Source organism: Physeter macrocephalus, chromosome 2 (genome assembly GCF_002837175.3).
Source record: "Physeter macrocephalus isolate SW-GA chromosome 2, ASM283717v5, whole genome shotgun sequence".
Classification (NCBI taxonomy): domain Eukaryota; kingdom Metazoa; phylum Chordata; class Mammalia; order Artiodactyla; family Physeteridae; genus Physeter; species Physeter macrocephalus.
This window is the reverse complement of record NC_041215.1, coordinates 105,589,722-105,617,589: the sequence shown is the minus strand read 5'-3', so window position 1 is coordinate 105,617,589 and position 27,868 is coordinate 105,589,722. Positions and strand designations below refer to the sequence as shown.

The following is a 27,868-nucleotide window of genomic DNA, read 5'->3' as shown; positions in this document are numbered from 1 at the left end:
CCACGGCATGTGGGATCTTCCCGGACCGGGGCACGAACCCGTGTCGCCTGCATCGGCAGGCGGAGTCTCAACCACTGCGCCACCAGGGAAGCCCTGGACTTGGGTTTTGAATACACACTATGCCACTTAACCAGCTGTATGACTTGAGGGCGTTGCTTAACCTCATCGGGCCTCAGTTTTCCCATCTGCAGGAGCGAGATAATTATAGCTCCTACTGCACAGGGTTGTTGTGAGAGTTAGAGCAGTGAGTGAAGTATAAGTATTTCCTCATCCTTTGCCTTTTTTCTTTCTGCCTCTTTCTCTTGTTTGATGTACCATGTATTTCTCCTCTCAGGTTTCAATAAGGTTCCTGATTATTGTTCTCCTTGGAAACCCATAATTTGCTCTTTCATTCTACTGAAATTCTAACGTGTTCCAAGCTTGAGTTCTTACAAGCCTAGCTTAATTTCTTTTGAGTTTTCAGTGTGGGCCAGAGGTGTGTGCCTTAGCTCTGTGGTGTAGTAACGTGAACACAAGCCCAGGCTTAAGTCTCCTTTCTGCCCCTTATGAGCTCTGGGCTTTGGGGGAAATTACTTCACCTCTCTGGTTAAGTAACTCAGAAGTTTCTCAATCTGTAAAGTGGGAACACTTTTCCAGTTGCCTGGGAGGATTCGATAAGATTAAGCACTTGGCCTGTAGTAGGGGCTCAATCAGTGTTAGTCTTATTCCTTTTCCTTTTTCTTCTTCTTGTTTCTACCTCTCATTTTGGAGAAGGTCTCACACAAGTGGTCCTCAAGCCAAGCAGCACACTAGCATCACCTGGGAGAGTTTTTGAACCAAAAGGAGGCGCTGGCTCCACCCCACAGAGTCTGATTCAACGAGCCTGGGGAGGGCCCAGCATTGGTCAGTTGTTGCGTTGTTGTTATTATGTTTAATGGTCTCCAGATGTTTCTAGAGTGGCACTAAATGAGGCGGAGGACACTGTTCTATCAAGGGGGGCAGGGTCGACCACTAACCAGCAACTCCCACACACTTCTCTGGGGCTCATTTCCTCAAGTAGGCTTGTGAAAATTCAGTTAATCAATGTATATAAAAATCACAGAACGCCGTGTCTGATGCATACTTCACATGTTTTTCAAGGATGTGAAAGAGGAAGCATGATGAAGGAAAAAAAATCAGTCCTCGTAAATTCTACCAGTAGAGGATGACTTGTAAGAGTTGGCCCCAGGAGGCAATGTGACAACATTGAACTTGAGGTTCCGTGTCTTGCGTAGACTGTGCCTGACTCTCTTCCCACATCTATTTTGTAGCTACGTTAGCCCGGATAGAGGATTGAGGTGTCCAGGGTCAGCCAGGTTGCCGGTTATGAAGCAGAGCCAAAGCCCAGCGCCCGTTTGTGGCCAGCCCTCTGCTCTTATGCAGATAACCTGATGCTGGGTGACCCTGCCTCGTTCCCATTGATTTTTCCCAGTAGTTAAACCGCAAGCGATCAATGAGAGAATGATCCACAAACAGGCATTTTACCCAGCACCATTTCAAGAGAAGTCTGTTTCTCTGGCTTCAGTAGCCTCTCAAATCGTAGGTCTGTAGGTAGCTTATTTCCCTTCTCCTTCCAAAGATGATGGTTAATCATTAGACCAGATTCCTCTCCATCTCCTCCTTCTGCAGTTCTCTTTAAAGGCGTTCTCGTTTGAGTTCAGTTGGAATTTGAGGCAGGAAGAGCAAAGTAAACTTTGCTTTTGTAAAAGCCAAGTTTAAAAGCTGAACATTTTAATTTCCCAACTGAACAGAGTAAAAGTAAAATGAGGGCCAAACTGTTGCTACCATAGTAAAATAATGCATTTTTTCATCAACCTTTAAGAAAGCTCATTTCACAACTGATTCAAGTCAATAGAGATTTGTTGGTTGGTTGATAAAATATCACCAGGACCATTTTGAGCCTTAGCTCAAAGTGAAACATTTTCTAGTTACTATAGTCTTTACCACAATCACCCTAAGGTTATCTTCTAGTGCGGTCTACTGAACTACACCTCTGGAATTTCCCGAACACAATGCATTCTTGAGATACCATATATTTAGATAGTTGATAATGCTGTTAGCCTTACTGCGCTATCTCAAGCAGGAACTTTAAAGCGGCTTTGCAGAAATCTGTAGCTCTTCTACCTCACCCTCAGCCTCACCCCAGATACACACACTCAAGCCCTCACAGCTGCTCGCCTCCCTCTTCCTCAGGTAGCTGGCTTCGTCTTTTGCTCAAGGAGTCTGAACTTGGCATTCCTGTTTGAGTGTCATCGGGACACCAAAAGCCAGTGCTCTCACGGAGGGCGCTCCTTGGCGTTTGAGCCTGGCACTTCAACTCTCATTGGGGGCTTATCACTTTTCTAACCCTGCATCAAAACTTTTTGTGGATTCTAAGAAAATATCTATCCTCGGAAGCCTCTTCCTAAGGTAATGGTCTCTGTAGAGGAAGGGGAAGCCAGGCCCGGCTCCTGGTGCATGGATGGAGAAGGTGGAGGTGATGGCCACGGTCAGGAGTCTCCCCTCTCCCGGGGGCAGTGTTTAATGTCTGTCCACACTCACAGACGATGTTTGAGCTATAGCTTAATCATGCCATTCGGTGTTTATGGTATTTAATGATGCATCATTTGACAACATTTATCACTCCCCTGTAGCCTCTACAAATGTTTAAGGGCCACACGTGCAGGTGTTGTGCTCAGCACTGGAAATGCACAGACATGGTACTTGGTGTTCCCCCCAAGTTTACAGCCGTATGATTTCCATGGGATGATGATGACGACATCATTGGTCTTTTCCAGCCTCTCTGACTCTTCCTTCTCAGCTTCCAAAGAACCCCCTTTCCCTCTACCGGATCCTTCAGCACTGGTCCCCCTGGGTGCCATCATGGTCTTCTTTCTCCACACGGTCTCCCTTGCGCGATTGAACTCACACCTGGAGCTTTAAATACTACTTTAAGCGGATGACTTCCAATTTTGTATTTCTAGATTAGACTCCTATAATCACAGGCTTGTATTTCTTTTCTTTTTTTTTTTTTTTTTTTTTTTTTTTGCCGCACTGCATAGCTTGTGGGATCTTAGTTCCCTGACCAGGGATTGAACCCGGGCCCTCGGCAGTGAGCGAGCAGAGTCCTAACCATTGGACTCCCAGGGAATTCCCCACAGGCTTGTATTTCTAATTGCTTTTCAGATATCTCCATTTGGTGGTCTCACAGATATCTTCATCTTGAAATGTTCAAACCTTATACTCATTACATTCCCCACAAATCTGTTCCTTCCCCCTTTTATTTCCTGTGCCAGTAAATGGTATTATCATTCTCTCACCCACTGGATTTAGGTTCCTCCTTCACAAGTCAAATCCAATCAGTTACAACCTCCCCTTGACTCAAACCTCCTTCATGCTTTTTAGATTTGCCCCAACATTCTTCATCCATTGCAACTGCTCTAGTTGACACTTCCTATTTATCTTCTAGAATCTAGAGCATTGCCACACTGACTACCACCAATTTAATTCTACATAGAGTCTTCCAAGCAATTTTTTCTAAAATTTAAATCCTGCCCTATCACTTCCCTGCTAACAATCATCCGATGCCTTCTCTTTGCTTATTAGTCGAGTCCAAATACTTAGGATGATTACAAATCACTTTCTAATCTGTTCCCCATCTGTCCTTTCAGGTTAATCTCTGACAATGGTCTGCCACAAAGCCAACATTCTAGCTTCCCTGAGCAATTCACCTGCTTGTGTATTGCCAGGTACACCCGCCTTCCTACTCCTCTGTGTCAAGTTCCTTTGTCTGGAATGTCCTTCCCCCTCTTGCTCACCTGGAGAAAGCCCACTTCATCATGCCTGAAACCCAGCTCATGTCTCTTTTTCCCAAACAGTCCCTAAATTCCCCAGACAAACCAAGGCCTTTTTCTAAGTGTTCCTAGAGGTCCCTAGGGGATCCTGCTATGATAATACTTTCCACATTGTAGTATTTATTTGTTTCTCCCTCTAGACTGTATGCCTTGAAGGCAGGTATCAATGTATTATTTATTTTTGAATCTTAGTCTCAGCACCTAGCATTCAATAAATATTTGTTGAATGAATGAAAAATGAATGCTTAGGTGAAAAATAAAAAATGAAATTTACTAAGCCTTATTCTTAAGAGGTAAAAGTGACTCAAGAGAGCCCACTTGTGATTCCCACTCTATGTCTTACAGAGATCGATGATGCCAGGCACATGCCACGAAGGTGTGAAAGAAGTCTCTGATCTGACCCAAATCCATGATGTTTGCGACCTTAAGGCCTTTTTCCTGAACTGGGAAGAAACGCAGCAGGGTTTACTTGAAAAAAATTTCTTTTAACCTGCTTTCCTTCATTTGTAATTTTTCCTAATCTTAACTACTTTAAGATTATCCAGTCCCCCTCAATAAAAACTAATAATTGCCACCAAATAAATTAAAGATGAGAAAACTAAAAATAAATGTAGAAACTATTAATGAAGATCAAAGTGGGCCATGTATCTAAATGAATTTCACTGCTTGATTTGGGGGATGGGTTAATAAAGATGTTAATAGTGACTCCCAGGAGTTTTGCCATGCTCCAGAAGTGGGACAGCAATGCACCTGATGGTGGTTCATAGATTCAGTGAACATCGTGGCTTCATTACCTGAAGCAGGTGGGGTTGCCTGCTGGAGTCCCAGGGCGGGAGTTCCACTCACAATACACTTCAGAAACATGTCACCAAGCTCACAGATTCTAAAAGCAAGTCTGGGTTAAAGGACATAATCATTTGGGAATGAACTTGGAAAAGTGTTATTGGCTGATGCCAGCCTAGGGCATTGTTTTATTACCAAATTATATTTGCCCTTGGAAGGTACTGTGGAATTACCTATGATCACCAACTTGGAGTTCAACAGGCTGGATATTCTGGATCACCCGCTTCCTGGCCAGGTGACCCTGGGCAAGACACATACCTCCCCAAGCCTTAGCTCCCTCGTCTATAAAGTAGGAATGATAACGTTGCCCCTGTTGGATAGAGCTGTTGTGAATCCAAGTAGTATGATGTATGAAAAGTGCCTAATTCATAGTTATTGCTCAATAAATGACCACTATTTTACCCAGTAATAAGATGAATAATAACTCGCATGTACTTTCTTGGCAGAGCAGGCAGAACAAGGATTATTAGTCCAGAAGGTGCTAGAGCCTGGAACTAGAACCCAGGTGGCCATTGATTTCATCTAACAAATATCTATTTACTATTACGTGCCAGTTATGGGGGCAGGTGTAAAATACTAGAAACACTGGAAGTGGTCAGGTTTGCTTTGTAGAAAACCTCAGCACTCTTTCCACTGTACCATGCTTTGGGTGAAACCAACAATGACAACATGAATATCGTCAGTGATTTAGTGGCCCTTACTGGACACCATTATGTAGATAATAAGCGTTCTCCCAGGGCAGAGTCCTGTGGCCACAGCGTGGGCAGGCATCTCACAGCAGTTTAGTATGGGCAGCAGGAAGGAGCCTTCACCAGAAGGGACAGCTTTAACAGGCCCTCAGAATGACGCAGGTAGGTGTTTGAAAACTGCAGTTCAGCTCTTAGGGTATGTGAATTCAGGCAGTGTTTAGGCCCAAGCAAGGAAAAACCAAAGTCAGTTCTGACCTAGGAGGTGTGCCTCACATCTATAAGGAAGCCAAGAACTCTAAGGGAGCTAAACAGAAAGAAACAGACATTGCATCAGCTCTCACACAACTACCATTGAGTCTGAACCCTGGTGAGTCACTGAGCAGCTGAATGAACTTCCACCCTGCGTAAAAAAAAAAAAAGGACGGGCACTAACTTTTATTGGGCATTGCCTAAAAGTTAGGCACTGTGGATGTTAACTATCGTTTTATAATATATACATATATCAAATCATTATGTTGTCTGCAAAATGAGACAGAGGGACATAACATGGTTAACAGAAGGAGAACAGGTTTGCTGTAGACTGACCCATCTCCAACCTAGGAAATGCCTCTGTGTGGAACTGGGAGAAAGCCTGTTTCCTCAGGTGTAAAACTGTGCTACTCCAACCAGCATGGACCCTAGCAGACAGTATAAGGATTAGCTATTATGTATGTCCAGTGCCTGGCACACAGGGAACACTTTTTAAATGACAGGATTGCTCCCATTTTGCAGATTAGGGAACTGGGAAAGAAATAACTTCCTCAAGTACCCCCAGAGAGTACAAGGTGGAGCGTGGATCTGACGCTCCATGAATTGATGCCAATAATTAAAACCTCTCTTGGGGCTTCCCTGGTGGCGCAGTGGTTGAGAGTCTGCCTGCTAATGCAGGGGACACGGGTTCGTGCCCCGGTCCGGGAAGATCCCACATGCCGCGGAGCAACTGGGCCCGTGAGCCACAACTACTGAGCCTGCGCGTCTGGAGCCTGTGCTCTGCAACAAGAGAGGCCGCGATGGTGAGAGGCCCGCGCACCGCAATGAAGAGTGGCCCCCGCTCGCCGCAACTGGAGAAAGCCCTCACACAGAAACGAAGACCCAACACAGCAAAAATAAATAAATTAATTAAAACGCATTAAAAAAACTGAAGTATAGTTGATTTACAATATTAAAAAAAAAACAAAAAAACCCTCTCTTATCAGTATCCTTTCCCTTAATTCAGGCCACTGAGTAACTCACTTGGCTAATAGCTCATTCTGTTGAGTGGGTGCTGATGCATAGCTTAGATTGTGTTCACAGCAAGGCACACAAAGACACACTCAGAACTCTTTGAGCCCAAAGCGTGGTAGCTCTATGTAATCCCAACATGGACAAGGATCATTTTAGATTTTTAATTATCATCTGTCCTATAATGATGTCAGATGAAGTGAAGCTCTCACACTGGATTTCAGGTCAAAATAAAACGTTCCCAGGGTAAGGCTAGGTTGCTGTAGTGTGAGCCTGTCTGATGCCAGTATTCCGCCCCCATTATTTCTTGCTTCCACCTGGTGGTCAAAAGTTAAAAAAGCAGGCGTACTGAAAATAGGTGTCAGCAGGATCCATTTGCCTATCGTTTATAGGACATCTGAATCTGGGTCGCTGCAGGGCTTTTAGTACTGCTTTCCTGCCTTTTGATTTCTACCAAGTTCCTCCAGTGGAAAATCTTTCCATGTGCAGCGCTCTTTCCTGGGGCTGAAAGGACCAGGATAATCCCGGATGCTTCCCTGCAGCTGAGCTCATGTCACAAATCAGGCATGATTTTCAGCAGATATTTCTTTAAAAGTTTGAAGGCCTCTGTGGACTCTATTCCCTTCTCAACGGGAACAGGCATCAAAGAGACGGGAATAAAATGCTTTGCACTCACATCAGGAACTAATTGCCAATTTGGCAAATGCATTGACTAATGTCATGCACTGTTATTTCTAAATCCTCTTCTGTCCTTGACCCCCAGTATCTAGATGTAAACTTGGGACCATTAGTGGAGAAGGATAAAGTCTTCTGGTGCCTCAAATGGAATTGAGAGGGATTTAAACTAGGCGCTTTTGAGTGTGGTGAAATGAACCCAGCAGTACATTAATGCTAGGATTTGAGCTCACACAGCATGAGTGCTTTCAAAAACCGTGTTTAAGGAAGCAAACAGAGCCACGACAGACCCTTTCAGTGGAGCAAAAGGAGTTGGATGAAACAATCAATGACACATTAAAAAACCACAACTGGGCTGTAATCATGTGGGCAGAAAAAAAAGTTTTTCTTTATCACAGGATCTTTGCATCTAATGAGATGGTGCCTGGACAACCTCCAGAGGGGTAAGGCTTCCGTTTACTTTAGCTGAGAAATGTCTAAATATTTAGTTGGTTCTCTTAAAAGCCTTACACCAGTCTGTAGCAAACTGGTCTTTAAGGTATGATCTTATTGGGTCTATATTGCCATTGGGAGAGCTATTTAAAGGGAATTTGGAAAAGTCAGAAGATATTACCACTGAAGGTGCAAATGTTAACTTTTGTTTTCCCCCTCTCAAAATTAACTCTTTTGAATGTCCTCCAAATATTTAGTTTAGGACCAATACCTTGCCAGTCAATACTTTCTCTTAATTCATCCTACATGGTTCTCTACTTCTTACATACACTTTATTCTTATTGGTTCCAGTTGGGCCCGAAGTGCTTGAGGCTAGAAAGGGGAGGGACTCCTAAGCTCATTTTCTTGGGAGCGGGAGGGGAAGCTAAGAGGGCTGAGAGAGCTTTGTAAAAATGTCTATAGGGGTCCACCCTTTAAATTCACACTACTGTCATGTATCAGCAGATTTCAGTCAAGACCAATATCCAGTTTGCTCTAAGCTTCTGGGATCCTCTGTGTCACAAACACAGTGCATCCCAGATATGGCATCAGTTGGGGCTTTAACCTTTTTAGTTTTTCTGATAGTAGAATCCCCTCCAGCATGCCTTCTTTATTATTGCTTCCTGTGGACGCTCACTAAGGATCACCGAACTGCTCCCCTCCCCCGCTGCAGGAGGCCAGCACAGACCCTGTTCCGCCAGTTTGATGAATGTGTCTTGGCTAATTGTGTGCAAGATGGCAGGCCTTTAGCAAGTGTGACCAGTTTATTGTTCAGCCAATCACAGGCGCCTCAGTTAGCATGTGAAAAGGGGGTGTGTTGCCGGGGAGGGTGAGTGTTCTGGCGGCTGAGTCAAAGGAGGAGCGTTTTGGGGGGTCACAGAGCAACACCCACTTCTTTGAGGGGATGTTACTATGCTCTACTAAACCTGTAAACCTCCTACTCAAAGCACTTTTTTTCTCTTCCCTCTTTTTTCAAGGAGGTCTTTTTTTCCCATGGTGCAAGCAAGGCAAGACACTGGCTACTCTACAGATGGAGCTCACGTTCCAGGGTTTTTAATATTTCACTTTTATATTTCTGTTAGAGAATGATCCTGCTGAGAGTCTGGGAGTCCGTGCTCGTCAGGACCCCTCACTGACACTTGGATATATTGCTCTGAAAGCTATCCCAGGAGAAAAGATTAAACAAAAAAAAAAGCCTACTTTTCAAAGCCTACTTCTCAATCTGCCCACATCAAAATAAGACAACTGGCCCTTTGAAGTGGAAGACACAAGAGTTCTCAGCCAGCTTGCTTAAAGCAGGGGGTGGGGCTGGGGGAGATAAGGAAAGAAGGTAGGAAGGAAGGAAGGAAAGAAAGAAAGAAAGAAAGAAAGAAAGACCAGTGTCTAAAATTATATACCTTTCTTCCCTCACCCAGATTTAATCAGCCACAAGAGTCTGAATTGCTGGCGAGAAGAGTTACAGCCCTGCTCATCAGCGCCCCAAGAAAACAGGTAACTGGTCAGAGAAACCTGTCCAGCGGGGTCAGCACCAGGTGTTTTTTAAAAACCTGTACAAACAGAAACTGTGTTGTTCATACATAGTCGAGACAAGACCTGGTAAGGGCAGTGTGGGCACAGATGGCCACTGGATGGTTCTCTAAGTTCTGAGCTCTCCAGCTCCCTCAAAGTTGTTGTACACTGAATTCAAAGTTTGGGGGCTCTTAGAGTGAAAAGGAGAGGAAGGAAAACCTCATCAAGAATGGCGTTAACACTTCTCCTCTGTGACATTTTACTGGCTCCCATCCCCTCTTCTGGTCCCTTAATCACTGGAGCTCAAGTCCCTGGAAGCAGCAGCAACAGCTCAGGGATGGGGGTGGTGGGGAGGTGGCCTGAAGGGACTTCTTAATTCATATAAGGGAATGTTCCTGGAACACGGATGTGGGTGGCTGTTTTAAAACATAGTCCTTGCGATTGAGTTATCAATAGTACTGACCCCCTGCCCAAGATATGCTGGACTTTTAAGATTTACAAGTAAAAGTTGAGACCTCTTGGCTGTGACTAAGGTTACAACGCCCTTCCCTTCGTAAGCCTAGCCTGGCCCACAACTATACACTGCCCAAGCCCGTGGAAGTGGGGCTCACAAATGAGCACACCCCCACCCCCCATAAGGAGAGCTGGTGAAAGAGTGTGGATGAATGAATACAAACCCAACCTCTTAGAGATCCGTGAATGTGCCAAATTCATCTGTGCAGACCCAGCATGTTACACAGTGCCTGGCAGATAGTAGGTGCTCGGAAATTTTTGACTTATTTGAATTAAATTGAATCCTTACTAGAAAAACAATGCAAAGTATGAACCCTATTGATGTTGGGCCTGGAGAATTCTCTTCATAAATAAAAAATTGCATACTACTTTGAGATGACAGCAAAATAAAAAATGCAACATATTTCTCGATGTTTTATTGGAACCCAGTTATCTTATTTAGTACAGAATCTGGCAGGGAAGCATTTTGGACAAGTTTCTATCATTATTGTTCTCATCAAAGATCACTGTTTATTGCCTGAATCAACCTGAAACCCAAACATTGCAAGTTTGGGGGAACAGCATAGGCTCACCATGGCAGCTTTGTATTGAGATCATTCAAATTGTTTTCTACAACCCATCTGTGACCCTAAACTTCTGCTTGCATCCATGTTAGGAAGCTGAGGGGTCCCATTTCACTCAGAGAGTGAAAGGGAAAAGGCGTTATTCCAAGCCCTGCAGCAAGAGGGTGGCATTTTTCTCAAGTAGTAAACTCAAGCAAAATCATTAGAAATGATAAACTATTTGGAAATGATCCAAACACCATTCAGCAATGCATACAGGTCATTCACAAAGCAGCTGAAATGACTTTACAGTTGGTCTTTAGCTGGTGTGGGTTTTCCACAATCCTGGTCAGTTCAAGATGCCTGAACCCTATGTATAGCTGTTTGAGCAAAACTATTAGATGCTGGAGAAAAAAGTAAAAAATTCCCATCCTCCTATGTCTTTTGTTTTCCATTTTAATTGTCTTTGAAATCTCCTTACAATTTCTTGCTCTCATAAAACCCTTCCAGGATAACCTCATACCAAAGTTAGTAATGACAACAATTTGGGGAAATTCCATTTTTAGTTACGGGACAATGGAATAATATGGAGACTGGAAAATCAGACTTGGGCCACATTCTCCCTAATTTGTACATATTTACCTCCCCTTCAATCCTTCCTGCAAGAGTCCAGCTCTGGTATGGCCATTACTTGCTTCTCAACCTCTGATATGGTCCTTCATCCTATAGCTCATTGCTTGCCTCCTCTCTTCTGTCTCAACATCCTTAAAGTGACAACTGGGTAGACTGACCTCTCTGGCATGTCCTTGCGACCATTTCTCAAAGACATTCCCCATGGCAACACTTCCACCCCCAGGAGCCAGTATTGGAGGACAAAATGTTTGAGAGAAAATGACCAAGTGTTAGGTTTGGAGACAATGGATGAACTCTGATACAATCTAGAGACATGTTACCTTGACTGTCCTAGGCCCAGTGAGCCTCTACTTCCCCACTATTGTATTAGCTTTCTTTGTATACTTTATGAGATATAAGAACCTAGCAAATAAACTCAATGATAGTCACTGGGCTCAAAAATGAGACCATCTTTTGAGTTGTCCTTTTAAGCCATTGGGTATTTGGAAATGGTTGTGGAATCCACAGTAACAGTCATTCCAGATTGTTATTCAGCTTGTTACTTGTGTTTTACAGAGCTGGAGAACTGATCTAACCTCAACTACTATTTCAATGAGGTCCTCCTCGTAAAAAGATTAGTCAGGGAATATGAGTCTAAAAATCTGTCCAGAGCTATCTACACTGTTAACAATTAAAGAAGGACACCCTGTTTGTGTGGCCAGTGCTCTCACACTGCTAATTCTCAGAGCTTTCAGAAGCTCAAGTCAATATTACCTGGATTGTAGTTAGGTAGCTTGGAAACTCCAGGCCAGTTATCCTCCGTAGGGACTCCCAGCACCTATATAAAGCCAAAGAAAGACAAAGAAAGATGAGGGGGAGATGAGGTGGATGGAGCAGGTATGGAGACATGAAGGACACATCAGGGAGGAAGAGGGAAGAAATGAATGTATGTCACATTATGCCAGCTGATGTGTAAAAGAAAGAAACTTTAGTGTTTCCAACATTTGCAGTTTCATGGGCAAAACTGCAGTGTATTTCTACGCTCCTATGTGTCAACATGACTGGGCTAAAGGATGCCCAAGATAGCCGGTAAAACATTATGTCTGGGGTGTCTGTGAGGGTGTTTCTGGAAGAGATTAGTATTTGAACCAGTAGACTGAATAAAGAGATTGGCCCTCACCAATGTGGGTGGCATCTTCCAACTGGTAGTGGACCTGAATAGAACAAAAAGGTGGAGGAAGGGCAAATTTTCTCTCTTTCTTCTTGAGCTGGGACATCGTTTTCTCTTGCCTTTGGACATTGGAGCTCCTAGTTCTCTGGCCTTCAGATTCTGGGACTTAAACCAGTGGTCCCCTTAGACTGAATTATACCACCAGCTTTCCTGGTTCTCCAGCTTGCAGAGGACATATCTCAGCCTCCATGAAATCACACGAGCCAATTCCCATAATAAATCACAAGAGATACACACACACACACACACACACACACACACACACAAATACATACATATCTCCTATTGCTTCTGTTTCTCTGGAGAACTCTGACTAATACAGATCATATAACCTTGCTTAAAGTCATATCCTCATCCCGAAATATCTACAGACATACCTCAGAGATATTATGGGTTTGGTACTACAATAAAGCTAATATTGTAGTAAAGTGAGTCACACAAATGTTCGGTTTCCTGGTGCATATAAAAGTTATGTTTACACTATACTGTGGTCTATTAAGTGTGTAACAGAGCAATGCACATACCTTAATTTAAAAAAACCAATGTACGTACATTAATTTAAAAATGTTTCCTCACTAAAAATTGCTAACCATCATCTGACAGTGCAGGGTTGCCACAAACCTTCAATTTGTTAAAAAAAAAAAAAAAAAGCAATGTCTGCAAAGTGCTGTAAAGTGAAGCACAATAAAATGACGTATGTCTGCTGTACTACATGATCACCGTACATTAGGATGCTGCATTGGGAGTTAGGAATATAAAAAGACAGGAGTGGTAAAGTGTCCCTTTGCCTTACATCAGATGACTGTATTTATATATATATATGTCTCAACAGGAGACACTTGACAGTTTAAATTATGCCTCAGCATGGGCATTCAGCTGTTTCCCGATGTGCTCAAATTAAAAAGGATTCAGATTACTGACCTTTAAGCAGTGGAATGTTGGCTAAAAATGATCCCAAACCTAACGCTAGTCTTTTCTACCAAATTCATCTCATCTGCTTGTTTTCTCTGTGGCCCAGCAGCTTGGAATATGGTAGGTATTTGGTTTTTAACTGGTGGATAGTAATATTAACAACATCACCTGAAAAAGAGCTCACTTGTGCTTTGGATTACCAAACTGAAGCTTTATATTTTAATTATTATGAAAAGTCTTTTGGAGTATAAAGACAAACACTTCAGATTTTAGATGGTGCTGTTACTGTGAGTTCCCTTGTAGGCAAAATCTTACCATTTTTTTAAGATAATCATAAAAGCCCAATGTCAATTATATCTAGGAGCCAGAATAATATTGTTTTTGTGAAATATTAATAAAACACTAGTAGTTTTCATACACCACTACAATATAATTCTTCTTAGAAGCATATCTCAGTACAAGTCTTTATAGAAGCATCTCTCATAGAAAAAGCCTAGTGAATCCATTTGTAAAATGCTGGATACAGATGCTGGCCCAATTGTTATGGCAGGAAGTCAATTGCCCAACTATGACTGATAATAATCAATGAGGAATCCAGAAGGCTCTTAATATTTACCAGCTTGCTGACTAGGACTCTAGCCGAGAAGTACACTTTGTGGTGTTGTTAAGCTTGTCCTCAAACAAAAGACACTAAAGCGCCATTTTCCCTCACATAATAAAAAAAATTAAGCCACCCAGTAGAAGCTTCTTTCTTTGATCCATTCCCTAAACAAACTGAAAAGCTACTGAAAGGATTACAGGCTTTTCCTAGCAGCCACCCTGAGCCGGAGGAAACACTAAGAATCCTGGAATCCATTTTGAAAAACCAACTGGACTAATTCTTCTTTTGTGGGAGAGGGCCAGAGGATGGGAAGCTAATTCTCCTTTGTTAACCTACCATCTTATGTATTTGCACAGATGTGCATGTAAACAAGCGGGTGGGATGATTCACATGTACCCCTACGTCTTCTGTTGCCTGGCAAAGCACAATGAAAGAAAGTAAAGACAATGAAGAGAAAGCGATAAAGGAAGTAAATAACGACCATATCCATATTTTCACTAAGGTGAAAGTTACCAGAATTGTTGGTTACTTTGTATTATTGTGTAATTAAAGCCAACAAAATGGGTACCAACAATTTTGGAATATTGTGCTAAAAGCTTTAAGCCTGAGATTTTAAAAGTTTAAACAAAAATTCAATCTCCTTTATTTGGAAATTTGATACTCAGTTTTTATTTGAAAGTTATTGAATTCATTTTCACTTGAGAAAATTACTCAATCTCTGCTTCACTGACTGGGAAACTGAAAACCAAAAATTGTTGATTTACTCCCTCCCTGAAGGCTCTTAAAAGACAGCTAGGGAGTGCTGTGTTTGAAACCACAGTGGGCTGCAAGGGCTGTTTTCTGCCTTTGTTGGAATGGAAACTGAAGGCATTTTGATTAATGGCTTTAAAGTCTGCATCGTTTATTTTATTCTGATTTTAGAACCACATCTGGTATTATTTGCTAAAAATACTTATTGAAAGAATTAGATTTCTAAAAAATTGATTAAAAATCGATGACAGCCATTCAGATGTAAACACACACACACACGGAGGCATTTGAGAAAGATGGTAAAATAAAAATTCAGGACTTATTATTATGTCTTTATTCCTAAGTGTGAGATCTCAGAATAAATGTAAAGAAAAGTTGTGATTAGAGATTGGGAGATGTAGACTAGACCATTGCTTTCAAAGAAGCAATTCCTACATCAAGTATCATAGAACACAAAATAGACCACTTTTAGTAAAACACAACTCAGGAGCCATTTGCAATGTTTGAATTTCCAAGCTGCTTGGGATGTAGTAGTGTAAGAGATAACGCACTGCTGAATGTGGTTCTCTCTTTGTCCTCAGAGCATGGAACTACAGATGTGGTAACAAAACTGTGGCCTCTACCTGCTTGGACAGAACCAGGGGGGAAAAGAGATGTAATGAATCTGACCTTTTGGTGCCCATAAAGAAGAACTAAGCAATATGGAACTATCTCCTGATCAGCACAGACTGAAAATCAACAATGAGCTATACAAGTCAATAAACCTGAGAAATAACCACGGGGCTTGTGGGGAGGGGACAAGAAACAGAGAAGAATATTATGATTAAAAATGACAGAAGCTACAATATTCTCTTAACACTTTGTTCAAAGAGGTCACAAGTTCATGGAGTCAGAAAATCAAATATACTTTAAGATGCTAGAGATCCAGGGAGATAAATTAGGAGACTTGCATTACCACCTAACCTGAAGTTAGGGCTGGGTTCAGAACTCATGTCTACTAACACCAAGCCAGTGTTATTTCTAATGTGTTTACTTGTTTTATATTTGTAATGAGTTGTCATAAATGTCAAAATAAAGTCCTTCTGATTTATTGCAGTGCGATAAGAATAATGGTAGACGTGAACATGGCTTCCTGGGCAGGACCTGTTGGACCCATTTGTTAAGACACATTTGTTTTGGCTGCATCACTCATGTTTCGGTACTTTATGTCCAGATACAAGTCCAAAATTTTCACTTACTGAATTACCTAAAACATCTTCAGATGGCCAGTGTCAGCCACCAAGACCAGTCCCGGAAACTTGAACCAATAACTAGAGAGCCATCAGGTCCTGGGAAACGTCTAACTCATTCTTTCTGTCCCATGATTTCTAAGTGCTATGCTAAATGCAAAGAACGGTAAAATGATTGCTTTTAAGAACACGATCATTTAAAAATAGGAAGTAATGTAAAAAAATCAGTTTATATATAACTCTTCAAATATCCTAACAGCATACCTTATCTAAGTATTATAATTTTTATTAACTATCTATATATACATACACCTTTTTGCATCTATACATAGTTTATGTTTGTTTTACATATATTTACTTATATTCCACCCATCACCCCACCTAGACTGAACAACAGGTGAAAGCATAGATCATGCATTTTTCCTATTCTTTCCATTTTTCCATGCCTTGTAACATCTTATAAGATAATGAGTGTCCAATAAATATTGTGTTCTGATTTAATGGCTAGGAAAAACTTTTCAAATGTGTAAAAGATCACTGCAGGGTCTGGTCTAGGCAGTGCTAGCTGAGCTTCCTCTAATGTGGACAAGAAGTAATATTAAGTGGGAGAACAGAACAATTAGGTGAAATATTAGGAAATGCCTGTTAACAGTTTGGTCGTTGAAACTTCTCTATGAAAATAATTTCTATGAGAGAGAAAGACAGCAAACATTTATTGGGCACTTATGGCACATGGGGCTTGTTATGCATTTGATCTTATGAAATTCTCACAGAAAGGTTAGAAAGTCTTTATCGCTAGCCCCATTTAACAAATGAGGAAACTGAAGTTCAGAGGGACTACATAACTTGCACACGTTCGTCTCGCTAAAAAGTGGCTGGAATTCAAATGCTGGTCTTTGACTCTAAAGCCATTAATTACATTAGGCTGCCTCCAGTTTAGATGATGATATCATCCAATGATACTTTTTGAAGGTAGCAGTTCTTGGTCTTGCAGGGTAGTTTTGAGAAAAAAAAAAAAACTTTTGGCTTGAAAAATGTTTTTTTTTTAGTTTGTGAATGCATCCCAATTTTTCCTATGTTCCTCCATAATATCCCCAATGTTTCCAAAAGAAAGCTTAATGGCAGTGATTAATCTCTATAAAACGTCTTAATTTCACAAAGGACATTTTACTTTATTTTCACATTCACAAAGCACAATGTTTTCTGGGTCATGAATCTGTAGCACTAGACTGGTTTGCACAGAATATCTTCATAAAGGTGAGCCATTGACCCTCCAGACACTAGCAACTAGCTCTTCCCTTTTCCTAAATGTTCCCTGAGGATTTTCCTCACCTTCATGTGTGTATTAAAGATAAACTCAGCTTTTTTTTTTTAAATAAATGAAGGACTCCACAGTGGAGACACAATTCGAAAATGAAACTTTTATACCATTCCTGGAAAGGCAAAATATTTGGGGCCACTGAATCTAAATCATAAAGAAGTTTGAGAAAAGACAAGTTTCCTCACTTGCACACAAAAATCCCACTCTGCAATATTTCCCAAGATACCTGATTGGGAAGCTGTTAGCAAGTATGCTCTAGATGCCTGCTTGAAGCAAGCAGACTTGAAAGGGAGCAGAATCCAGGATACAAGCGATACCCTCCCCCCACTCCAGTTTAAAGCACTTGACACATGCTACAATATGGATGGATCTTGACAACATTACACTAAGTGAAATAAGCCAAACACAAAGGACAAATCCTGTTAAGATTCTACTTATATGAAAACCTAGAATGGGCAAATTCATGGAGACAGAAGGTCGATGAGAGGTTACCAGGGACTGGGGGCAGGGAAAATGGGGAGCTGGTTGAGTGGATACAGAGCTTCTGTTTGGGATGATGTACAAGTTTTGGAAATGGACGGTGGTGATGGTTGCACGGCAATGTGAATGCATTTAATGCTATGAACTGTATTCTTAAAAATGGTTAGAATGGTAAATTTTATGCTATATATATTTAACCACAATTTAAAAATCATCAAAAAAAAGACAGCAATATATAAACGACTATAGTACATGGCATATAAGCTACCAGGGACATAAAAATGAAGTACATAATGGTGCAAATGAGGGAGGGATAAATAATGAATAAAGAAATGGAACCACACCACACAAAAGCACCCTGTTACCTTAGGAATCTGGTTTTGGAGGAGCATGATACACAGCATACTTCTCTCACACTAACACGGGAAGCCTTTGTTTTATCAGGGTTCTATGAAAATTCAGTGTCTTGTCTTCAGCTGACAAAGATCCAGGGCCAAATATATGGTAGACTTAGAGCTGGGGTTGGTAGGGCAGGGATGTGTTTAATTAGTAATGGCAGAAATTGCCCTGGGAGATTGAGACAATAATCACCGGGAGAAAGTGGATTCATGGGCTGCCACGGGACAACGGGGGGTTCCTGACCACTCATTTCCAAGGTGCTTATGCCCCTGGCAAATACCACGTTTCCACAACCCTTAAAATATGGCTTACTCTCTCAAAGCAGATGGACTGCTTCGTTTGTCTCTAAGGAAAATTTGGTTCAAAGTTTGTAATGCATATATTTTTTTCTTCCTAAGAGGAATTCTTCTCTTACCTCCCAGATCTTCTCCAGCTGTTCAAGGATGTTGGAAACCCCAGGAAACAAGGGTTGACCCTGGAACATTTCAATAAAGATGCAGCCTGCACCCCTAACAAAGAAATAAGAGTCAACCCAATGCTTTCAAGGAACCCATACATGCAAAACTGAACTACTAGCATTTCATCTCCCAAGAAATACTTTGAGGACAATTAGATAGGGGCCACATACTATGAAAAGTCTTGGCAGAAAAATTCCCTATTTTAAACAAAAATAAAAACAGCCTGCAGCTTTTTGTTAAAATGGAACGCAATGGGCATTTAGGAACACAGTATAGAAAGCAAACATTTGAGTTCATTCAAGCTCATTAACAATCTATTTTATGAGAGAAGGGGAAAGTACTGAATCTCCAAACTGAATACCCTCTTTCACTGAAACTAAGATGCTGTCATTGTAAGAAGCATCATTATTGTATGTACTTTTAAGAAACCAAAAAAAAAAACAAACAAAAAACCCCACAAGTTAAACTGTGATGATCAGAATGTTTCTTTCATATTCATTGAAAGGGCTGTTACAGATTTAATTAGACAGATTATTTCACCATATATCATACTTGTACATGCAAAAAAAAATGGAATATTAAGTGGAAGAAATTGGTTTAGGTACTCATCAAACTTTTTGACATTCAGCATTTGACTCAGACTCTTTGATGTCTGTGTTTATCCATGGTATTGTCCTTTGACGGTATCATCCTTTGATGGTATCATCAGGAGTTTGATGATACAGCATTTCTTAAAATAATCCATAAAACAACCAAGAGTCATTGGTGATGGCGCTCCTAAGCTGACCTTGCAGTTACATGTTAGCCCACTTTTGACTCCAGCTTAAAGAATGTTGCTAAACATGTCTGATTCATGCCTTCTCCACAACCATTTGGTTCCTAGGGGTTAAAAAGAAAAAAAAAAAAAAAAAAAAAGAGGTCTCCTGTCTTCCAAGTTACTGACACCCATTCTGCAAGTTTTGATGCTGCCGTGTTTGATGTCCACACATGTACCATGGTAACTACAGTCATAACTGAAGCATGGCTGATGGCTACTGTAAGATGCTACTGATTTTAAGACGCATCCTGATTTAACAGAGAATGTGCATCTTAAAATAGATTAAATAGGGAGAAATATAAATTTTCTTTCCTACTTAGTCAAACTGGAGGATAATTCCTCAGGAACAGTAAGAAGTAAGATTTATTTTGCTAATAATGCACATTTTTACTCTTACAAATCTTTATTTATTTATTTATTTATTTATTTATTTATTTATTTATGGCTGCGTTGGGTCTTCGTTGCTGCACGCGGGCTTTCTCTAACTGAGGTGAGCGGGGGCTACTCTTGGTTGCGGTGCGCAGGCTTCTCATTGCGGTGGCTTCTCTTGTTGCAGAGCACGGGCTCTAGGCACGTGGGCTTCAGTAGTTGTGGCGCGTGGGCTTCAGTAGTTGTGACACGTGGGCTCAGTAGTTGCGGCTCGCGGGCTCTAGAGTGCAGGCTCAGTAGTTGTGGCGCACGGGCTTAGTTGCTCTGCAGCATGTGGGATCTTCCCAGACCAGGTCTCGAACCCGTGTGCCCTGCATTGGCAGGTGGATTCTTAACCACTGAGCCACCAGGGAAGCCCTCAGTAAAACATTTTATTATAGATCATCATATTATTAAAGATTTATTATGAAGTTCATTTTAAAATGGTCTTTAATATTATTCATACGTATTTATTACATATGACACATTTTTACTTTTTCCATCTGACTGTAGACACATGCTATTTAACTTACTTTGTGTAGGAGAAAGCAGATTTCTTGACAAACAAGTTTAAGAGTAATTTTTATCTTGTGTCTAGTTTGGGGAGAGAATATATATTAAAAGAAAGACTGACATTTAACAGTATCTTATCACCTCAAAAGACACAAAAACTATTTTCATGACCTAATATTTGGTTTGCATGTAAAATAATCAATTAGCTTATTCTTAGAATTTTGTATACATATAAATAAGAGGTATCAGACTAAGTTTTGCAGGTAGTTTTTTGCTTTTTTTCCTCAAACAACAGATTGTCTTTATCCCTAGTTGTTAAAAAGCTAATTTAGATTAAATGGCCACCATATTTTCTTTTTACTGATTTTTCATGTACAAGAGACATCTTGATATGTGACACAAGAATTTTGGGAATTCCCTGGCGGTCCAGTGGTTAGGACTCGGCGCTTCCACTGCCGGGGCGGCTTCAATCCCTGGTGGGGGAACTAAGATGCCATAAGCCACGCAGCACGGCCAAAAAAAGAAAAAAGAAAAGAATTTTGATCTGGCAAATATAGCTTAAGAATCTGGTGCACAGTATCTTGAGGTGAATTTTTAGAATTATTATCATTTTAAGACTGCTTACTAGCTTGTTTTTAAATATCCATGGTCTGTTTGCTTCTTGCCTTTAAAGCAACAGATATAAAAGGTAAAAATTAAACAATACATGGAGAATAATAAAAGTAATAGGAAACTGCCAAATGGTTAAAAAACATCCTGGTTGCTAGCAACGGTCAACAGTGAGATATGCCAGCTGAAAAACTGAGGTGGTGAATACCATCAAACGGTCTCCATCCACCTCCCCTCATGCCTTGTCTATGCATACGTGCAAGGTCTCAAATCATTTCATTTTGAAGCAAAACACACACACACACACACACACACATATATTTATGTATCTGTGTGTATAAAACACATGTAATTGTTTATTAACTGACACAAAATAGAAATGGAAATGTAACAGCTTTTGAAGACTTGAACCAACCCTCCATCCAGTACCCTAACACCTTCCAGAAACCCAGGGGCTCACAAATCACCAGAAGGCCTGCGGGCATTTTAAACAAGGTTCAAACCATAGTCATTGCTAGGTTTAAACCTGTAGTCCACTTTTTTCCCTCCCCTCAAAAGGCTTTCATGGCTTAGAAAAAAGCTTGTTGCCTTTTTATGTCCTTTCATACTGGTGGCTGTGGGGAGACGAAAAGGAAGCCCTTTTCGTCGTTACACAGTTTCTTAGTGCCCTTTACCTTCTGCACCACTAGGACAGTGTACACAACAGTGTAAACATATTGGAGAAAGCTGGACTTTAAGGCCATTGTGCAAGTACTGCAGTCTAACACAAGATATTTGCACAAAGAAATAAAATGCTAATATTTGGTTGAAATTCCCATTTGTATTTGCATTTGTATGGTTGGTGCCATATAGGCATTCTCTTGAGTCTTTCTTTTTAAGCATCACTTAGGGGCAGGTTAAAACCTTTCTCACCTAACAATCTGGAGTCTAAGGTTTTATATATATATATATATATATATATATATATATATAGTGTGTGTGTGTGTGTGTGCACATGTGCAATGCACTTAGAACACTTACAAGACAAATAAAATTCCTAAATCAATTGTATTTCAGGACCTAGAATATCTGTATAATAAATATCTGTGCACTGGTAAGAAAATAAGGCTGTACACCTTAAGTTTGAAAGGAAAGATATTTTTCAGGTAAGCACTGTTCTTTAAAAACTATACGATTCATCTTCCTATTTTTTTCATTTATTCTTCAGAACTGTTTTTTTCATTTGCTTTGTAAACAAGTAGTGTGGGTTTCATATTTTTTATTTGCTTCTTAAACAAGTTGTGTGGCTATCATCTATTTTGCCCACCCCAGACTAGCCTTAAAGCAAACATTTTAAATAATCTGAACATTCAGGTCTAGATAGGGAACCAGCTCCTATTTATTTTATTTTTATTCCTTTTATTCCTCTGTTTTGTTCTTAAATCTTCATTCCTGTGGCTCTTCTTACCCTACATATCTTTAGGCTTCTCAGAGGATTTCTGCTCTGTGGAGATACCCTTGGGGCAGCTCATGTAGATGAAGCAGAGCTTCACATGCAGGAGAAAAAAAGACCTGGTGATATCAAAGAGTGAATCCTTCCAGAAGGGAGAGATGCAATGGGTCATTTTATTGCTCCAACTGTGGTTCTTCAGTCAAGTTAGACTAGACAGCTTACATATTTTCTGCTTTTTCTGGCTCTCTTCCTAGTCTTTTCTCTATTCTGAGCATGAACAAATTCTTCCATAAGAAAGAAAAAGATTCCTCAAATTCCTTAGGCAATCTCTGGAGAAATAAACCATCTCAGGAGTTTTAGGTTTGGGGAGGTGCAAGGAGTACATAAGAACATTGTTGGGAGAAGTGAATCAGTATTTCATTTTTCACTATTGACATTAATTCAGAACAGCATGATATATGGCAGTGACACGATATTTCCATTTGCTTTCCCTGGGCCACTCTTTATATTTGGAAGTTTGCAGCAAGAAATCTGACCATAAAGAATCTCTCAGGCAGTGACAACTTTCCATAGTCCTAAATCCAGCAGCTGCCTGCAGTTAGTTTTGAATAGAGGACTTGTCTACCAAAATAAATCCTTCTTTAAAACCCAGTTTACATGGTTCTGAAGAACCTAGGGGCAGGACAGGAATAAAGACGCAGACGTAGAGAATGAACTTGAGGACACGGGGAGGGGGAAGGGTAAGCTGGGATGAAGTGAGAGAGTGGCATGGACATATGTACACTACCAAATGTAAAATAGATAGTGCGAAGCAGCCGTATAGCACAGGGAGATCAGCTCGGTGCTTTGTGACCACCTAGAGGGGTGGGATAGGGAGGGTGGGAAGGAGATGCAAGAGGGAGGAGATTTGGGGATATATATATGTATAGCTGCTTCACTTTGTTATAAAGCAGAAACTAACACACCATTGTAAAGCAATTATACTCCAATAAAGATGTTAAAAAAAAACAACCCAGTTTACTACAACATGGATGAACCTTGAAAACATTATGCTAAGTGAAATAAGCCAGACATGGAAGGATAAATATTGTATGATTCCGCTTATGTGAGGTTCTAGCGTGGTCAAACTCATAGAGACAGGAAGTAGAATAGTGGTTGCTAGGGACTGAGGGGAGGGAGTAACAAGGAGTGATTGTTTAATGGGTACAAGGATTCATTTTGGGATGATGAAAAGTTCTGGAGATGGACAGTGGTGATGGCTGTACTCAATGCCACTGAAATGTACATTTGAAAATAGTTGAAATGGTAATTTTTATATTATATATATTTTAACACAATACAAAAAAGTAAAACCAAAAACAGTGCAATCATCCTAAAACACTGAGTTTTTCTCTTCACTGAAGTTGCTAATGGAATCTTTTAAGGTCTGAAAAAGTAGTGGAAAGAGAAGAAAATATGTTGGGAGATTAGAGGATGCTGGTTGTAAGTGTTGGGAATAGCCAATATGTCTTACTTGTATATTTTCCATAATCTAACTTTGCTCTGGGCTTCCCAGACTCTGCTGTTCCCCAGGGTTTACTGTGAATGAGAGGCTCTTGCACTACATGTTATAATTAGTTTCATTAAGACAAAGGCTCTAATGCTCACCCACTGTCACCTGCCTCCTACAAAGGCATTCAGTTTGTACCCTACAGGGTTGCATGCCTAGCAAAATAGGATTTTTTTCCCCTTTTCTTCTGTTGTAATCTTTTCCCTGCCCATTTCCCTCTTATCACTCTGAAAAGAAAAAAAAATGGGGTAGAGGAATCCCAGGGTAAACACCCAATATCTAACAGTTACATAGAGAGTGAACAAATATAGTAAACAGTGGAAAATGCCTATTATTCTATTTCTACATTACTTTTTGAGTTTTACTGGACAAACAACAATAATGAAATCAGTAAGAGTAATGACAATAACTTTAACTTACAACTGTATTTTTATTCTGTAAGTGTCATCATTATTCATCAATGGAATAACATACATTTTTGTATATGTAGTAAAAAGTAAGGGATACATAGTTTAAAAGAGATTTAAAGAATTGGTACATGAGCTGAAGAAATTACCCAAATGCAGCACAGAAAGTCAAGAAGACTGAAAATATGAAAGAGAGGATAAGAACCATGGATGATAGAAACACATAGTCTAATAATCTTTCATTGGAGCTCCAGAAAGAGAGAATGGAATAGAGGCAACAGTCAAAAAGAAAATGGCTGGGCTTCCCTGGTGGCGGAGTAGTTGAGAGTCCGCCTGCCGATGCAGGGGACACGGGTTCGTGCCCCGGTCCAGTTGGATTCCACATGCCGCGGAGCGGCTGGGCCCGTGAGCCATGGCCGCTGAGCCTGCGCGTCCGGAGCCTGTGCTCCGCAACGGGAGAGGCCACAACAGTGAGAGGCCGGCGTACCGCAAAAAAAAAAAAAAAAAAATGTCTGATGAAAAAACATGAATTCATAATTGGAAGAAGCACAATATGCAACAAGCAAGGTAAGTAAAAAAAAATCCACACTAGACACCTTATAGTGAAAACTGCATAGTTTTCACAAAGGCAAAGAAAAAATTCTTTAAAACATCCAGAGAAAATGGGAGATCACCTGAAAAAAGGGAAAGACAATAAGGCTAAAAGTAAACTTCTCTACAATTAGGCTAAGAACAATCTTCACAAGAGCAGCAATGGAAGACAAAGCTGGGGAAATGGTATCTCCAAAGTTCTGAGAGAAAATAACTGTCAATCTACAATTAAAACCTTAGCATGGAAAACAAACAAACAAACAAACAAAACCTTAGCATGACTACCTTTCAACAATGAGAGTTTACCTTAAGAAACAAAAGCAGAGTTTGCCACCAACAGGCCGACACTAAAGAAAGTTCTAAAAGATTTATATCAATAGAAAGGAAAATTATTCCAAAAGTAAGATTTAAAGTGCATGAAGGAATGATGAACAGTTTTAAATTTATTTGCACTTAATGAAAATAGCTTCAAAGTATATAAAGCAAAAATGAATAGAATTGTTCATTGTTGACAAATCAACAATATATCAAACAGCTTCAACACATCTTTCCCCAATAGCTGAAGCAGACAAAAATTATATAAAGACAATGTGAATAACACAATTGACAACCTTTAAGTTTTGAACACATGTAAAAACCTGTACCCAACAATTCAGGAATACACACCCTTCTCGAACACACAGGAAATAATTGAAAACACTGATCACGTACTGGGCCAGTGCTTCTAACAAAGCCAGTGCTACTTCACTATCTTTGGTGAAACATCAGGTTTTTCTCAATTTTTTGCTAACCTTTAATTTTGAAATAATTTAAAATTTAAAGTTGCAAGAACAGTAGAAAGAACTCTTTTATATCCTTCAAACAGATTCACCAATTGCCAACATTTTGCCTCTTTGGTTTTATCATTTTATCTATCTATCTATCTATCTATCTATCTATCTATCTATCTATCTATCTATCATCTATCATCTATTTTTTCTGAAGCAGTGGAGAGTAAATTGCAGATACAATGACTCTTCACCCTTAAATACTTCCACATGTATTTTCTAAGTACAAAAGCATTCTCTTACATAACAACAGTGCAATTATCATAATCAGGGAATTCACCATCAATCCCAATAGTACTATCTAATCTACAGCCCATATTTAAATCCCACTGATTGTCCCAGTAGGTTCTTTAGCTCCATCTCCCCCAGCATCCAATCTAGGACCATGCCTTGTGCTTAGTTGGCATATCTCTTTTTAGTCTCTCTTTTACGTGGGGCTCTCACTGTTGTGGCCCCTCCTGTTGCGGAGCACAGGCTCCGGACGCGCAGGCTCAGCGGCCATGGCTCACGGGCCCAGCCGCTCCGGGGCACGCGGGATCCTCCCGGACCGGGGCACGAACCCGCGTCGCCCGCATCAGCAGGCAGGCCCCCAACCACTGCGCCACCAGGGAAGCCCTTTTAGTCTCTTTTAATCTGGAACATTTCCTCAGCTTTTCTTTGGCTTTTAAAACCTTGACTCTGTAGGGGAATGGAAAATGTCACCCCAAAATATGCCACCCTGCCATAAGAATTGTTATGAGCTGAAGGCCACTGAGAAAAAGCAAACACCGGATGAGCTCTTTGCCTCTCCCTAGCTGCCTGAAAGGAGGGCATAAAATCCCCTTATGAAGATGTCCCCCATTCCCATCCCAGGAGGGGAGAACAACCTTATCACCATATGTAGAGATGGCACCAAGAAGAATATATGTAAACAAACCTTGCTAAGTAACCCTTATCTACCACCAGGGTGCCCCATATACATATTCACCTTCCACAATTACCACCCCTAAAGAGTCCAGAAACCCCTTTCCGGGACTTCCCTGGTGGTCCAGTGGTTAAGAATCTGCCTTCCAATGCAGAGGACATGGGTTCGAGCCCTGGTCAGGAAATTAAGATCCCACATGCCAGGGGGCAACTAAGCCCGCACACTGCAACTACTGAGCCCACACACTCTAGAGCCCATGTGCCACAACTAGAGAGCCCACACGCTGCAACTACTGAGCCCATGAGCTCTGGAGCCCGTGAGCTGCAACTAGAGAGAGGCCCATGCACCGCAATGAAGAGCCCTCACGCCGCAAGGGAGATCCTGTGTGCTGCAACTAAGACCTGACGCAGCCAAATAAATAAAATAATAATAATAATAATAAAAGAAACTCCTTTCCTTTGTCTTGTTACTTCTCTACAAGTGTATCGTCCTTTGTAAGAATGGTATAAAAGCCTCCAAGGCTAGCTGTTTCTTTGGGGATTTTCTCTTCTTTCCATGAAGTCACTTCCCCTGTGTCACATAAAACTCTTAACATAAAATAAAATGTGTGTGCTTTTCTCCTGTTAATCTGTCTTTTGTCAGTTTATTTCACAGACCCATCCATTGAACCTCAGAGGACAGAGGAAACTTCTTCCTTCCCTACAACGCTTTTAAAGTGTACAGTCTAGTTACGTTGTAGAATGTTCCTTAGACTGAGTTGATCTGATGCTGCCTCATGATGTGACTCAGGTTATGCTCTTTTTCTGCAGGAAAACCACGTATATGATACTGTCTCTCCAGTGTGTCCTATTAGGGGGCACACGATGTCAGTCAGTGCCGTTATCAACAATACTAACTCTAATCACTTGATTAAGGTGATGTCTGCCAAGCCTCTCTACTATAGTTACTATTTTTTTCTTTTTTAATGAATAAGTAATTTGTAGAGAGGTACTTTGAACCTATGTAAATAAATATTTTATTCCTCATCAAACCTTCCCCTCTAGTTTAGCTATGATGCTTCTTGTTTGAACCAATTACTACTATATTGCAAAATAGTGATTTTCTAATTCCGTCATTTCTTTTCCAGTTATTAGTTGGCATTCTACTGTATAAAGGAGCTTCCCTTCCTATCTATCTATTGATCCATCCATCCATCCATCCATCCATCTATCTATCTACCTTCAGTATGGACTTATGTATTCTTATGTTATTCAGTGGTATAATACATTACATTACTCTCACTATTAGGATGCTCAGAAGGTACCAGCTTTGGCCAGTGGGAGTCTCTTCAAGCTGCTTCCCACATCTTTTTTACATATTCCCATCATTTTTTGATCACTTTGTTAAAAAATGTTCTGGTTTAACAAGATGTTCCTCGCTCATCTTACACTTTCCCTGACTCAGCCTCAGTATTGGCTACTTCTCC

General features: G+C 40.7%; 1 protein-coding gene across 1 annotated transcript in view; it reads right to left on the bottom strand.

Annotated features, from left to right (window-relative positions):
* The window catches only part of CDK15 (cyclin dependent kinase 15), a 111,380-nt gene that overhangs the window by 23,074 nt on the left and 60,438 nt on the right, over positions 1-27,868 (bottom strand). Inside the window, exons 14-15 of the mRNA XM_007103986.3 lie at positions 18,304-18,397; positions 11,740-11,803 (exon numbers count right to left, since the gene is read on the bottom strand). Coding sequence (XP_007104048.1) covers positions 11,740-11,803; positions 18,304-18,397 — 158 coding nt within the window. The remainder of the gene's footprint in view (positions 1-11,739; positions 11,804-18,303; positions 18,398-27,868) is intronic.